This window comes from Varroa jacobsoni, unplaced genomic scaffold, assembly GCF_002532875.2.
Source record: "Varroa jacobsoni isolate VJ856 unplaced genomic scaffold, vjacob_1.0 scaffold_1298, whole genome shotgun sequence".
NCBI classification, from domain to species: Eukaryota; Metazoa; Arthropoda; class Arachnida; order Mesostigmata; family Varroidae; genus Varroa; species Varroa jacobsoni.
The window spans coordinates 15,138-29,034 of NW_019214200.1; the positions used below are offsets into that span (position 1 = coordinate 15,138).

At 38.5% G+C, this 13,897-nt stretch overlaps 2 protein-coding genes across 5 annotated transcripts in view; one reads left to right on the forward strand and one right to left on the reverse strand.

Annotated features, from left to right (window-relative positions):
* The first annotated feature begins 1,604 nt into the window (after window positions 1-1,604).
* LOC111268548 (uncharacterized) lies at window positions 1,605-2,647 on the forward strand. Its single transcript, XM_022847607.2, has one exon. It carries the CDS (start codon window positions 1,683-1,685, stop codon window positions 2,406-2,408), a length of 726 nt encoding a protein of 241 aa, XP_022703342.1. The 5' UTR covers window positions 1,605-1,682; the 3' UTR covers window positions 2,409-2,647.
* Window positions 2,648-10,793: 8,146 nt separating this feature from the next.
* The window catches only part of pins (G-protein-signaling modulator pins), a 59,200-nt gene continuing 56,096 nt past the window's right edge, over window positions 10,794-13,897 (reverse strand). For all 4 annotated transcript variants that reach the window (XM_022847583.2, XM_022847577.2, XM_022847579.2 and 1 more), the window contains exon 23: window positions 10,794-12,941. In XM_022847583.2, coding sequence (XP_022703318.1) covers window positions 12,619-12,941 — 323 coding nt within the window. In that variant the 3' untranslated portion in view covers window positions 10,794-12,618. The remainder of the gene's footprint in view (window positions 12,942-13,897) is intronic.

Genomic DNA, 13,897 nt, shown 5'->3' on the forward strand with positions numbered 1-13,897 from the left:
TAGAAATCAGCGCGATATTCTCAACCTGTTCCTAGGGCCAATAGTCATGTGCATATCTAAAGCACACAGGAACATCAATGCAAACATTTGCTTAATAACACCAAGTTATTATTATTCTTTGAGGGAAACGCGTAACGTTGTCGAAGAGAAATTAAGATTGACTTCAATCGTAGATAATCGTAGAAACGAACTATTTCGACATGGCAATGCTCGGAGTTAGTTAGCAAACTACTGCGTTATATATAGAATTCTTTAGTTTATGCTTTTGAAAATTACCATCTACTTATGTACAGTGTTTACATTTACCACCTGCAAAGTGCCTCCCCCAATCTATCCGTAAACTTCCCATCACATATAGTCTTTGTTGTTTTTCGAACAGGCGAAACTGTAGTCGCATCGAGTATTCCCCATCGTACGAAAGCCTTTGATCAGTGAACCTATGGCGTCATATTTCTAAACTATTCAGGCCGTGGGAATTAATAAACGATAGCTAACAATTTACCGCTTGCCATCTGGCAGAAGAGCCAATCTACCCAGGTTTTGAGCACAGCATATCTGATCCATTACCTCATGGAGCGTCAAACATTTCACTGGGTTAATGAAACGAGAGTAGCGATAACTGAATAAAGGTCACTAACCGGTTACACCGCTGAACCCTATTGAAATTTGGTTTTCGCGGACCAACTAATTATCGCCCACATTTATGTCACATTTAAAATAATCGAGCAGCGCGGCTAACGTAACAACTAAATTAGGACGTATACAATTTTAAATAGCAGCCTTATATGGCCTTCCCATTTGGAATAGTTAAAAGACGACATACGAGCTAATAAGTGGTATGTCCACGTCAGATAAGCAAACCAATTTTACCATCTAATTTTCAAGAGCAATATACAGTTGGTATACGTTACTCAGCCACAAATATTCACTATAAAATCCAGTCACACACACAAACCCCCAGTCTGAGGTAAACCCTTTCATGAGCGGTGTATTCTGTCAAGGCGTGTAACATATTATCACGCTTATCTGAGAGTACTATTGGTAGTTATTATGGAAAAAAAAAAACAGCTCCTGTCTATTATTGTGGCGGCGACTGTGGTAGCCGCTGTTATTATTCATTTGTTATCAAAACTTTCGTTCAGTTACCAACTTGCTTCTGTTCGGATCTATATTATACTAGACGACAGTCTGCGCGCCAGCAGTGTGATGAGGGGCTAACTGCTTTCGTAGCCCCGTCAGCCATTCGTTCGGCTTGTAATAGCCGATGTCAAGTTTAGGGGCAAGCTACACACAACACCACACGTAGATGAGATAATAGAAGCTGTTGGTTGAATTGCGGACAACTGGCCGACGGTCCCTTGTGGCCATTGCCATGTTACAGACTAAGACTGAAATACGATTAGCGAATTTTTGGCGGTATTTTCTTCTTCGGATGCTTAATCGTGTCAATTCGATGAACGTTAAGGAGGGAGGATTTACTTGCGATGGGGTGCGTTAGTTCGGGGGGTAAAAAGAAGGTCAGCCTGACGGTGTGCTGGAGACAGACGAAAAATTCTTCTGGTCGTTTGAGCTTTTTGGCACGGGTTGGATATAAATGACCGTGTCATACACAACAGACATTGTCGTGTCGTTAGTTGAGTAGTGGGCTAGAAGGCGAAATAGAAACAATATTTACATTCTGCATGATGCGTGTTTTTGTCGTGGTGATAGCAAGCTTTCTCGCTCTGGTGAGCGCCGGCGACCTCGGAGGATACGCTGGAGGTCATGTTGGAGGCTACGGAGGCGGCTTGGGCCTCGGAGGAGGCCTCGGTTATGGCGGAGGCCTTAGCTATGGAGGAGACCTTGGAGGTTACGGAGGAGGCCACGGCTATGTAAAAGACATCACTAAAGTGATCACCAAGGCTGTGCCTCAGCCCTACCCAGTTCCCGTGCCGAAACCTTATCCTGTTCATAAGGTAGTGCCTGTACCTCACGCTGTACACGTGCCTAAGCCATATCCTGTTCCAGTGAAGGTGCCCGTGATTAAGAAGATCCCCCAGATTGTGCATGTTCCCAAGCCTTACCCAGTGCCTAAGCCTTATCCTGTACCCAAGCCAGTGCCTGTACCGGTTCCCGTGCCCGTTTACAAAGACAGTCCATATCCCGTTTATAAACATGTTCCTATTCCAGTTCACAAACCTGTTCCGGTGCCTGTAAAGGTCCCTGTTCATGTACCTGTGCCCGTCCACAAAGAGATCCCCGTGCCTCAGCCCGTTGAGGTCCCTGTGAAGGTGCCTGTGTACAAGGAGGTGCATGTCAAAAAACCTGTTGTTGTACCGCAACCTGTCTACGTGAAATCGCACCATGGAGATCTTGGAGGGGGCTACGAAGGGGGCCTCGCCGGTGGGTATGGAGGCTACGGATATTAGATTGAGATGCTGAAGAGTGAAGCAAGACCAAATAAGAAAAAACGAGTGCCATCAAAAACGAAAGTCTATCCGAAGTAGATCTACATATTGATGTACAATTATCTGCGCTTCCTACAAATCGCAATGAGAAGTTGTTTATGTTGGGACCTGAATTCGTTAATGAATAACCAAGCCAAAATAATCCAAAGCTACATGTGTACAAGTTTGTAAATAAAAAAAAAGCACTTTCTGTTTAGAAACGCTTGTTCTTGATTCGACACCACAGTTTGGCATAGGCATACAGGGTGAACGTACTTTGTTAATAAAGGAAACGTTGTATAGTTAATGGTATTGATCAAGTTAATATTATTAGGTTACAACGTTTCATCTGTTGATGATTGGCCCCTACATTGCAGCATCAGTAGAGTTTGCAGTTCCAAGGGTGTCATACCTTCGAATCTCTTTCTTCTTGTACTGATAGGAAAAAAATGGTTAACTATCTAAATCTTTTCTTAATAGCAGTTGTATGTAACGTTTTGAGACAGGACTATAGCCAACATTTGAGTTGCGTAAAACTTAATCAGGAGCTTTCTACATTCTGAAGTTCGAATGGAAGCTTCTTCGTTCTCAAAACAAGATTAGGTCTAGTCGTGAAAGAACGCACTCCTCATAAGTCAGTGCAGCCATGCAACGCTTAATATTTCCTAGCCGTAATAAAAGCCCGGAGCAACCTTCTTTGTCTAAGTTCGACCTGCCCGAAAATTGGTCATCATGAAGCTAACCAGTATACATACGTTAAAGTCTACAGTAACTTCATTACGTTCTTTCTCACGCAGAAAACGGTATTGAAAATCGGTCTTCATCAAACATCATTTACATCACGGGCATTATTATCGACTGCGCGAATAATAATTCTTGAGTTTTGCCCTACAACAATCTTTCATATTTTTAATTTTGCTTAGATTCCTCTGGACACGTCCTTTCTATGGTGGCATTTTCTATTAAGGAGCGTTAGAGCATAAATAATATTACAATCGTCAAAACAGTTATAGGAATGATCTACACATTAAGTTGACCTATTTCACATGATGCATTGAGTCTTAACAAAACGTTTTACCTAAAACTGCGCCTTTGCTTGCTAACATGGCTACTTTACATATCTGACAATGCTCTTGGATTGACGAAGGCGCAATTCATCGTGTTATGTAAATAGTTTACACTGACAACGAACAATTGAACTCTGCAGCGTCAAGCACGTACCAATCAATACACGCAATACTGATGAGCTGCAGTTGGCTAAAATTAAATATAGACTTTTAAAGAGATTTCGTCGTATTTTATAATGTGAACGTTTATTGTGCACTGGTGGATAGAGGTAATATAGTGCTTCTCAGTTATTTCAGTTAAGTATATCTGCATTTTAAAATTGCTTCCTCTATTTAGCTATATGGGTCGCCCAGATGTACCTTTGAAATTATTCATCCATGACCAATTTAAGAAATCGAAGAGTAAGTAGCCCAACAATTAAAAACAATATACTAAATAATAAAAATGTATTTTCTGATTTATATAGAATGCATCTGGTCCATATTTACAATTACGTTGCTCCATTGCTATGTTATTTTGACTTATCTGAATGTAGCTATACTAGGCGACCAAAAATGGATTGTCGTTTTATCAACACGAATAAAAAACTAGAGAGGGAAAATTCAAGTATCGATTTATTTTGGCGCAAGTTTTTATTAGACCTACATTAGTCACTGTTAAAAATTGCGTTTAGTGCCTTATGATAGTAATCATAGTTACATGGTAGACCTATAGTGCGAAGTCTTCCGAACAAAGCCCCAGGTCGCCCTGTCAAGACCTCGGTCACACATACAGGCTTTTAAAGAAACCCAGCTCCGACGCTTGCTAACTTGGCTCGGCGGGGAATATTTAATTCTACTTTCCTTCACTGCAAAATAACACATGCGGCTCTTTATCTAAAGGATATCTTCCGTCTTGTTAGTAAGTAACTTCTAAAAGTGTTGTCAGACACAAGAGACTGACATATCCCTATTTTCAGTACAAATCAGTTATGTGCTTTTACCATAATGGTATTACACGTAACATCTTCGTTGACTTCATACGTATTTAATTAAGTATTCAATATATGCGTTCTTGCTGGTTACATTTATGAAATCTTCAGAATTTGCGCCTTCCAGCGTTGCTAAGCATTGTTAGAAATACTCAATATTTTCTTATATTTTTTTCGCAATCTACTGAAAGCGGCGGAATACATGATCAAATCGTTCATTTTCTTAGAAGAAAGAAAAGCCATTTGTTCCAAAATCTCGTCGCGGTGTTGGCAGCCGAACATCTTCAAGCACCATTTGAAAGTTATTATTGTGCCACGTCCTACCGATCGGAAGATATACAGGGGGCGCCACCTAAATTGGGACTTCTAGGTACATAGCATCTGATATTTTTTTCTTTCTAAAGGTGTATCTTAGTAAGAACAGATACACTTAAACGTGCTGAAGTGCTATATTCCTAACGGTTATGGTTGTTCAGTGCAACAAACGTTCATCGCAATTACAGCTTCAACTCTGAACCACTCTAAACCACTCACTAGTCATTTTCAAAATATTCCTTTTTAATCCGCAAAGAATTTTTTAACAGCAACTGAAGGCCAAATCATATTGAAAAGTTGTCGCTCAAACACACGATATAAAAGTCCTATGCTGACAATAGGTCAAACGCAAATGCTTAAAACGGCCAACATTTCCAGAAGGTTCAAAAAGGCGCAAAAAATCTTAAAAATACTAACCGTTAGAGCTTATCTCAACAACTCGATTGGTATTAGATATTGTTCTCTATAAAACTGCCGTAAATTTCTCCACCAAAAATATTAGTGTCGTAAACCACATTTTGATGAGCTTTTGAACCCTCTAATACTTGTCAAGGATCTTCTCGCTTAATTCATAAAAATTCTACTCGGATTTCTCAAAAGCCACATGAAAATTGGCTAAGAAATGGCTAAAAGGTCGTCCAGCTCGAAGGAGTTGGATAATAGCTAAGTGCTGTTAAAATAAGCGTCGCATGTTTTCCAGCATGACAGTTTATTGTGTTGTTCTAAACAGAACAAGCATTTTCATGGTACCGAGAATGGTAAACGAACGCATGCTTGTTATGACCAACTGCCCACCAATGTTCGTCCTAATTTAGGTGCTATTATTAGGTATTATTTAGTTAAACATATTGCATATGTAACTTAATACATGTAAAGACAAACATTTGTTTCTCGTTTGCATATTTATGTGGATTTTTTTACCTGGTGTGCATATTTATGTGGATAAAAATTGCACATCAGGTAATCATGCGTATTGGAAAAAATTGGTGTTTTGGAAAATGCTTATATCCATAAAGGAGATAATATTGGCCAGATAAAGGCAAATCAAAATTGCGCTCTTAGATACTCTGTTCAATCATATTTCCACCTCTGGGGTCAAAATATGTGAAACCTAAAGCTTGTTCTCTACCTAAAATGCTGCTACTAAAGCCGAAATAAAACTAAAGCTTCAAAAAGGATATATCAAGTAAGATTAAGTGAAGGGGCGACCGTCTGGCTCGTGAAGCACGAACACGTATCGACATTTAAGAGTAAAACCTGTCTATTACATGCTTTAATATGTCATATTTAATAATAATATCATAAAAAACGTCCATGTGCAATATGATTCACTCGAAATTTTTCATTTCTACTTTTGGGTTACAAAGTAACATTTTCATATAGACTTACATAGCTCTTAAATAACATTGAAATATTTTCCGAAATGATCCCATTTTTATTATACATAGTACTGTTTTTGTTTGATGCGTCACCTAATAAATATCAGCCAAAGCAGATTAAAAGAAATGACATGCATGAATTTTGCCTGCTGTATCCCTTGCATAGTTTTATACAATGAAGTTAATAGCATAGTGATGCTATCTGCGTTCATGCGTGATAACACCAAAGATACGTTAAGAAGTACCATAAAAGGGTCACCTGTGCTAAAACAAGTTTCACATTCAGCTGCAGTCCATGAAGATGCAAAGAGAACTTGGTCTTCTCTTATTGGGCAGTTATGCGATCGTTTGCTACCCTAAGCGGAGCGCTTTACGCTATCTTACTTGAAAACGCCGGTGATACGAAAAGTTATGAAGAAAGCGGTCTTCAACGATACGGGGGGCTTACGCCTTGGAGTAGGTTCCGGTAACCTTAGAAGAAATTATGGGGTTAATTGGGGTTACTACACGGGTTTTGACGGCGGCCTTAGGAGTTATCTAGGAAAGTTCTCAAGCCCATGTAAAAGACATCACAGAGATAATCACAAAAGCCGTGCCGCGTCCATACCCTGCCCTGGTTCTCTAAACGCCCTCTGTCTATAAAGTAGTACCTGTCCTGCATATAGTCCATGTTCTAAAATTTTACCTTATTCTTGTGAGGGTGCTTATTATTGAAAAAAATTTTCAAATCGCGCATGACTTTAAGCCTTACCCAGTGCCGAAGCCCTACCAAGTGTCTTTATGGGCTAATGTGGCCGATCTTTTGCTATTCGATTTTATCACATAACATTTCATTACCTGCAAGGACAGAAGCGTCTCAGCATGTCTGCGGCTACGTGTTACTGGATCAACAATTATAACAAAAGTCTAGATACAGAAGTTAAGGACTCTATTGATTTGGCCCGTTGCACCCCCATCTGACACCTACTACGCCTTTACAGGTAATGTCAAATATGGCGAAAAGTAACCGCTACGTAAGTGCACATAAGCATAATATGTTTAACATACATGTCAAAAATAGATGTTACTTTACGTTCTCAAAACAGCAACCTCATCTTTCAAAACTTCTCAAAGTTTTCAAAACTTTTCAAAGATATAGGCATAAGAGATAAGACGCTCGAACGTTCGCTACGTTGCATAATAGCTTTGACAAATCATTCTGGGCTTAAGCTAAATCCCACTTTTTCTTATTCCTCCAGTTAACACGTCGGTGCATGCGATTTCATCTACATGCCTTCTGCACATAGCACCGTCACACATGACGATTTAAAACGAGATTTTGAAAAATACATACCACCATTAAAATGTATTTGCCAAGCATTCGCTATTTATGCGAAAGCAGACTCACACCTAACTATCCGTTCATTTTAGCGAATAAGCTACCAGTACAACTAAGCCGCGAGATCTCGTCTGGAAAACGCAAAACAGCAACGTCAATTCAATGACTAAGTAAGCACGACCGCCCAGAACATTTTGTGTAAAAAGTCATGAAAGTAACCATCATTCTAAGCGTTCATCGAACTCATATGAAGATAAATGCTAAATGTGCGAGCTATTTATAGCTTTACTTCTATGTTATAACAGGCGCATAGGTTTTTATGGCAGTGATTGCAGGGCATGCCCTAACTAAACGTTTACCTGGGATAAGTAGATCAGATACCGGCGACACCACTGGTTCTATCTGGTATTATAATGTTGCTAAAACATACCCCCGTCTCCCTTAGGGTTGAAAGCCCGGGTTCCACCCGGCAATTGAGAGGATTAAACTACTTGTGAAATGCTACAAAAAAGGACATGCCACTAACACTGTTAATTTCAGGAGTAGGCCCGGTTATTACTTTACAACTTAATAGTTTCGACGCGATTCTCTTCAGCAATATAGTTTAAACAAGATTTTGTATCAATTTTTCCGCTAATTTTCCTTGCCCGCTATACTCGCACTGTATGCTTAAATATATGTTTATTTAAGGACGCAACAATTTTAGGCTATCCAATTATTCTGTTTTTTGACTGCTAAATGTCAAGCTAATCTACCATTTCATATTTAGTGGTTATTATTCGAACGCTTATTTTGTAGAAGCTTTCTATTGGGTCTCTCGTCTCGTGGTAACTGATAATGATGTCGGCGATTCTATACATTTTGTCTGCAGCTTATTTCGAAGAAAGAGACGGCATAACATTTTTTTTTTGTTCGAACCAACATCGACCCTGCTCAATCTGGTCTGCTGCTGAATTCAGACAAGTGGTTAGGTGACTGACTGCTCGACCATGTGCGTTTGTAGAAACGCGTTCGGACTGTGTACAAGCCACCATTTAGCTGTCCGCTTAATTTACTGCATAGACCTACGTCGAAGTCGAAGCAGAACTATATTATAAAATAGTCAGCATACCAGTAAATAATTATAATAGTTACCGTAGTAATAACCGCTATAGTACAAACGGGAAGTAGGTTATCTATGGTCATCAGTTTCAGATCAGTTGGTCAGCTGCTGCAGCCCCCAGCGAGGTAAATGGCCGTTACTAACTTTCTGTTCTACACTGATAGCAACCATAAGGCAACGCACGAGGTCGAGACAAGGACGCTTGTTGTGTTAGCCATTTTTTTTGTGTTAGAAGCAAACTACGACAAATCACAAATGCAAGTTGCTTATCGTGAAGGGTACTACTGACGAAAAAAGGCCCTACTGTCCAATTGGAATTCACCACGGACAGATGGGAATGCGCACAACAAGATTTTGACTTCTCGATTAGCTTTTTTTTTCGTTTGTTGTATCGCAACGAGGCAAATTTTCAAAATACGATTTGTATGCGTGCATGCGCATGGTAGTACTGCATTTTATGGTGGGAATCAAACTTCTAGTAGAAAAACGCTTTGAACGCATGTAATATAAATATAATACGAAACTAATCAAGTATTTAGTTATATATTTTCGTATATGATCAGCTTGTCTAAAAACATTTTGTCAAGTGTTAGATAGATTAACTACCAAATATATATATATATGAAATGATCAGCTGGAGTCAGGCAAAATTGTTGTAAAACATTATTATTCGTCAGCTATAATATTATCTGGATTATCAGTCTTTGTTTACAAAAGCATGGGAAAAATAACAGATAAAAATCCCCAAAAAGTTCTAGAATTTGCAAATGGCATGCAGGTATGTATCGTATTGCACGGTAAATATAAAAACATTATTTAACGCGAAATATATTCGTTGTGTTTGATGATGTGTTCTAAATTTTCAAAGTACAAGCAATATTAGTTTTACTTAGTAAAAGGTCCTCAAATTAGGAGTTTAGATGTGTCGATAGGCGTTATTAAAGTCACATTGTAAACCTTGACGATAAACTTAAGCATTTTATAGCTTTTTTTTTGCTATTGTTAAGACAAATGTTTACTCTAAACAGATGTTCGAGGATTTCACGAGCCTACATATCTGATGAAATACATTTCCACACTGATCCTGCGAAGACTTATAATGTAATAATTGGCACAATGATACTAATCTGCACAATGTTTTCGATGCTGTTCATTATTATGTGCGTATGAAGTTTGTCTATCCTAGATCGACAGTTCAATAGAGTCAGGCAGATCTAGCTAGATAGTCTTCTTTATTTACCCAAACCGCGCAGTATTTATGAAGCGTTGGCTGGACTTGGCGGCGACCTGCATGGTCTGGTCGTCCAAATCACACTGTAGATGGACCGGTACCATTGCCAGAAATGGTGTTAGGGGTAGCTACAAAAAATCACACTAATGGAAATGGTTTCATTATTAATCAAAAATTAGGTCACAAGTCACCAAATGTCTTTCTAGCATTCCTGGGACGCTGCAGTGTCTACGGGTTTACATACTAGACCAATGAACGTGAACGCAAAACCTTCATCTATTTTCAGTGTCCTTTTAATATATTATTTGCTGAATGACCAAAAATGACTACTATTTGGTTAGCGCTCTATCATGCATAGCTTAAAGACATTCAACCGCTTTTTACCTTTATGTAACTTACCTTGTACAGTTTCATAATAATTATAAAAACATTATAATTATTTATAATAATACAATCGAGCTAAAGTATTCCGCTAACAGATTGACACATGCACTTATATCGACATATATATTTATATCAGTGTTATTCCTGAGTTATCAATGTTATTCCACAGACATGACAAATACGGTGACATACACTAGCAGGTAATGAAACCTCCTTATCTATGTTTGCTTATTCATCACTATAACTTAGCCGCTTTGTTTTGCTCCTATTGCATCGCACGTAGTATTCATTGATCGATTCGTCATGATCGTCACTTCACTATTATCATTCCATATTTATAGTGTCTATCGCTCGATAGTTGAACACCCTAACAATAAACTAATTATTCTATTAATGGTACTAGTATTGTATAATAATAGCTCAAATTTATGTCTAAACCTTTTTATTGTTGATAACAGCATTGCACAGAATAATTCCAACTGAAAATATTTTATTTTAACGTAAATCGTTTGGCCTAAGATTTCATCTAAACCGCTGAAGTATTTAATTTTACTATAACCCCGCTTTTCTCTACTTCTAAAAAGGGAAGACACGCTTGGCTAATTAGTAACGATGTTATTATCGCCGTTAATCTTATTATTACTATTATTATCTCGTTATCAATATAATCATCGTAACGTTGTTCTGCATTGTTTTTTTCTACAACCGCAAGCAGGTAAACTGCAACGCATCTCAAATAGTTACCTGCTTCGTCAGCGATCTATTGTGATCTGTTATTAGTCAATATTTATTTTCTTATATATATATGTGTGTGTATGTGTGTGTAATGTACTTGTTTTTTTCTGATGTCTCTCACTTCTTTTATCTATCGACACATCCAAATAAGGTGGCGGAATACAATCGGCACAATTTCGTCTTATACCTTGTACCGTGGCATCAAATTGGAGGGCGCGTGCTGTAACAGTAGGTATGTTTTATTCTTATTATAGGCTTTTTTTCTGAATTTAACAATGCCATTCTTGTATTTGTTTTAGTTATAAACATAACTGGTAAGCGCGCTGACGGCTTTTACTTCACCTTTGACATCGTCATTTTTATCGGACAAGTGCTCGTTTTTCTAACTGTTTTGTCTACGATCGGTTTTTTGTTTTGCCTTGAAGTGACTGCTTGTTGTTGTTGTTGTTCTGCTGATGCGGACAGCTGTATGTACCATGCCTTTGTGACCCTCAGTCATTTTTCTGTTATCATGATATATTACTCACTCCTACCAAACAGCACACTCCTGCCGCTTTCGCTTTACACGCGCTTTCACAGCCCTACGTTTTCTCTACATCCGAAAGAGCTACGAGTCCTGCTATTAGTTTGCCGTTGACGCATTTGTTGCTTTTTTTCTCTCTCGCGCTCTCCCTCCCCTCTCTCTCACACACATTACCCCTGGTTTTCTCGCGCGCTCTAAATCTAGATAGGTCGAACTTGAAATATATGAATATACACATACGTATTTAACCTGTGTTCATACACAAATTAACATTATTGGTTAGTAAGAACAATTGTAAATAATTCATAATCAAGGGAGCAACAATGTGTTTCTTTCCTGTGCACTCTACAACATTGTGTATACGTTTATTGTTTTTAGCGCGTGAACTAGCGACATCAGCTTATATGCGTATGGCAATAGCTTAACTTTTCAATCATGCTATATTTTTTATTTATAGACGGAAAATGTAATACTAGGAAGATAGAGGATATCAAAAGATAAATGACGAAAACATGTACAAGTCCACATCAGGCAAGCAAGCAAGCGCGTTGCATGCGACGGCAAAAACGTCTTTTTACACAAGCTTTTTTCTATTTTTCTTTTTCTTGTTAAAGTCAAACTAAGAAACCACACAATATAAACCATTCACAAAGAAAAAAGCTTCTCGACTTTTTGTGAACAAACGCGATGTCGTATTTATAAGTTATTTGTATAATTTCGGAATAATGTTTTAGTCCTGCTCAAGTAGAAAGATTAATAAAATAGAGAATAAAATAGGGTAAAAAGGAGAAAATATAGTACATTGTTATCGACTATGCAGAAATCAATATGCAATCTATTGGCTTTACGTAACTTTGTGTTAAATAGAAGAGATCGAAAAACACTGTATAAGACAAAATAGGAAAGCGTAGGCAGGACTAGTTGTCACATATGAGAAAAGATTGACTTTTCTTCAAAATTCAGACATCGCTTGCATAATTATTTTGTCTGCGGATTAGCGTTTCTGACTAAACGAAAATACCTGCATAATGATCCGCATGCCCGAATTCGAACGATGTGACAATGGCCAAACGAATAAGTGATGCATTCATGATATCTGATTGTGCGCTCAACGACTACATGATGAAAGCTAACATAAGACGCGAATAGAACGAATTAATCTGGTCGTTAGTTTTTGGCTGGGGGAACAAGGTTTGCGCCGGAAGATGATGCCGCAGCATTACTTGACGACCTTAGGGATACGCCCGATGTCGCGGATGAAGCGGATGTCGACGTGGTCATAGTTGTCATTGATGAAGACTGACAGGTTAAACGCGAGCTTCGCGATGTACGGGAACTAAGAGAGCTTTGGGAATTAGAAAGTGAAGCCAGCCCTTTACGCTTTGATGAACCCATTGACTGTTGCTGCTGGAGTTGATGGTGGAAAGAATGCAGTGGTTTACGAGCCGAAGAGTTAAGCTTGACAGATGGGCGGGCATTACGAGCTACAGCTGCAAAAACATCGCAAACATGACAAAAAGGCTAGCTATGAAAGACAATGCAACATAACAGGGGCACAAAAGAGAATAAAGAATTGACCACTAACGAAATAACAAGCAGGCAAATGAGCTACCAAAACGTCAACTAGCTCGGGTGAAGGGGAGCGCTTCCTGTAATAAATGACTCTACCAATAGCATCTTTCAAATAAAACAAAAAATAATTGGGTCTCGAAATTGGCGAATGGGCCGATCCACTCGAGTAGGGAATCGCTGTACCAGTATTGATATTACGGTCGGCTGCATAAAAAAAATAGAGCTTGTCCATATTGCGTGCATAACAAAGGGCTTAATGTGCCTTCTAATTTTCAAATGTTTAAATATCCACATATTGCAGATATTTCTATTATCAGAATGGCTTGCATTTCTAAAAAGTTGCGAAATATTATATGCAAACCTCGACCAACAGAGGATATAAAAAATATAGGATAAAGCGTGATGATTCAATAAACATTGCCTTCTTCGCCTATCGTTCCCATTCGTGTGATTCGTTATACAATGGCAAGATAAATCATAGAATTTCAATTTTCCTCTCGATTCATTGCACATGTGCATATGACAATACTACGTTCGTACTATCTGTGACATCACTACTTGACTTAGTCACGCTTTCATCATTTTGTGTTCATTCTTATCTAAAGCGTATAATGATACTAGTTAAAACAAAATTGCTCAATCGCTGTTGTCGTGACATGACCGCGTATCAAACGCTCTAGAAAAAGGTTTAATTGCAAACCTCATAGAATCAAGTGAGCGGAACTAATGTCATGCCATCATCTTAAGTCACGATCTCATCAGCAATTTATGTGCTGAAATCGTTACTCTTATCAGTGGTTTTTTGTTTGATTTGTTCTACTTAGTTACGAGACACTATAACGAGGCTAAGCGCACGTACGAATTCAATTTATAT

Coding starts and splice junctions, on each gene's coding strand:
- LOC111268548 (XM_022847607.2), top strand. CDS start 1,683: ATGATGCGTGTTTTTGTCGTGGTGATAGCAAGCTTTCTCGCTCTGGTG.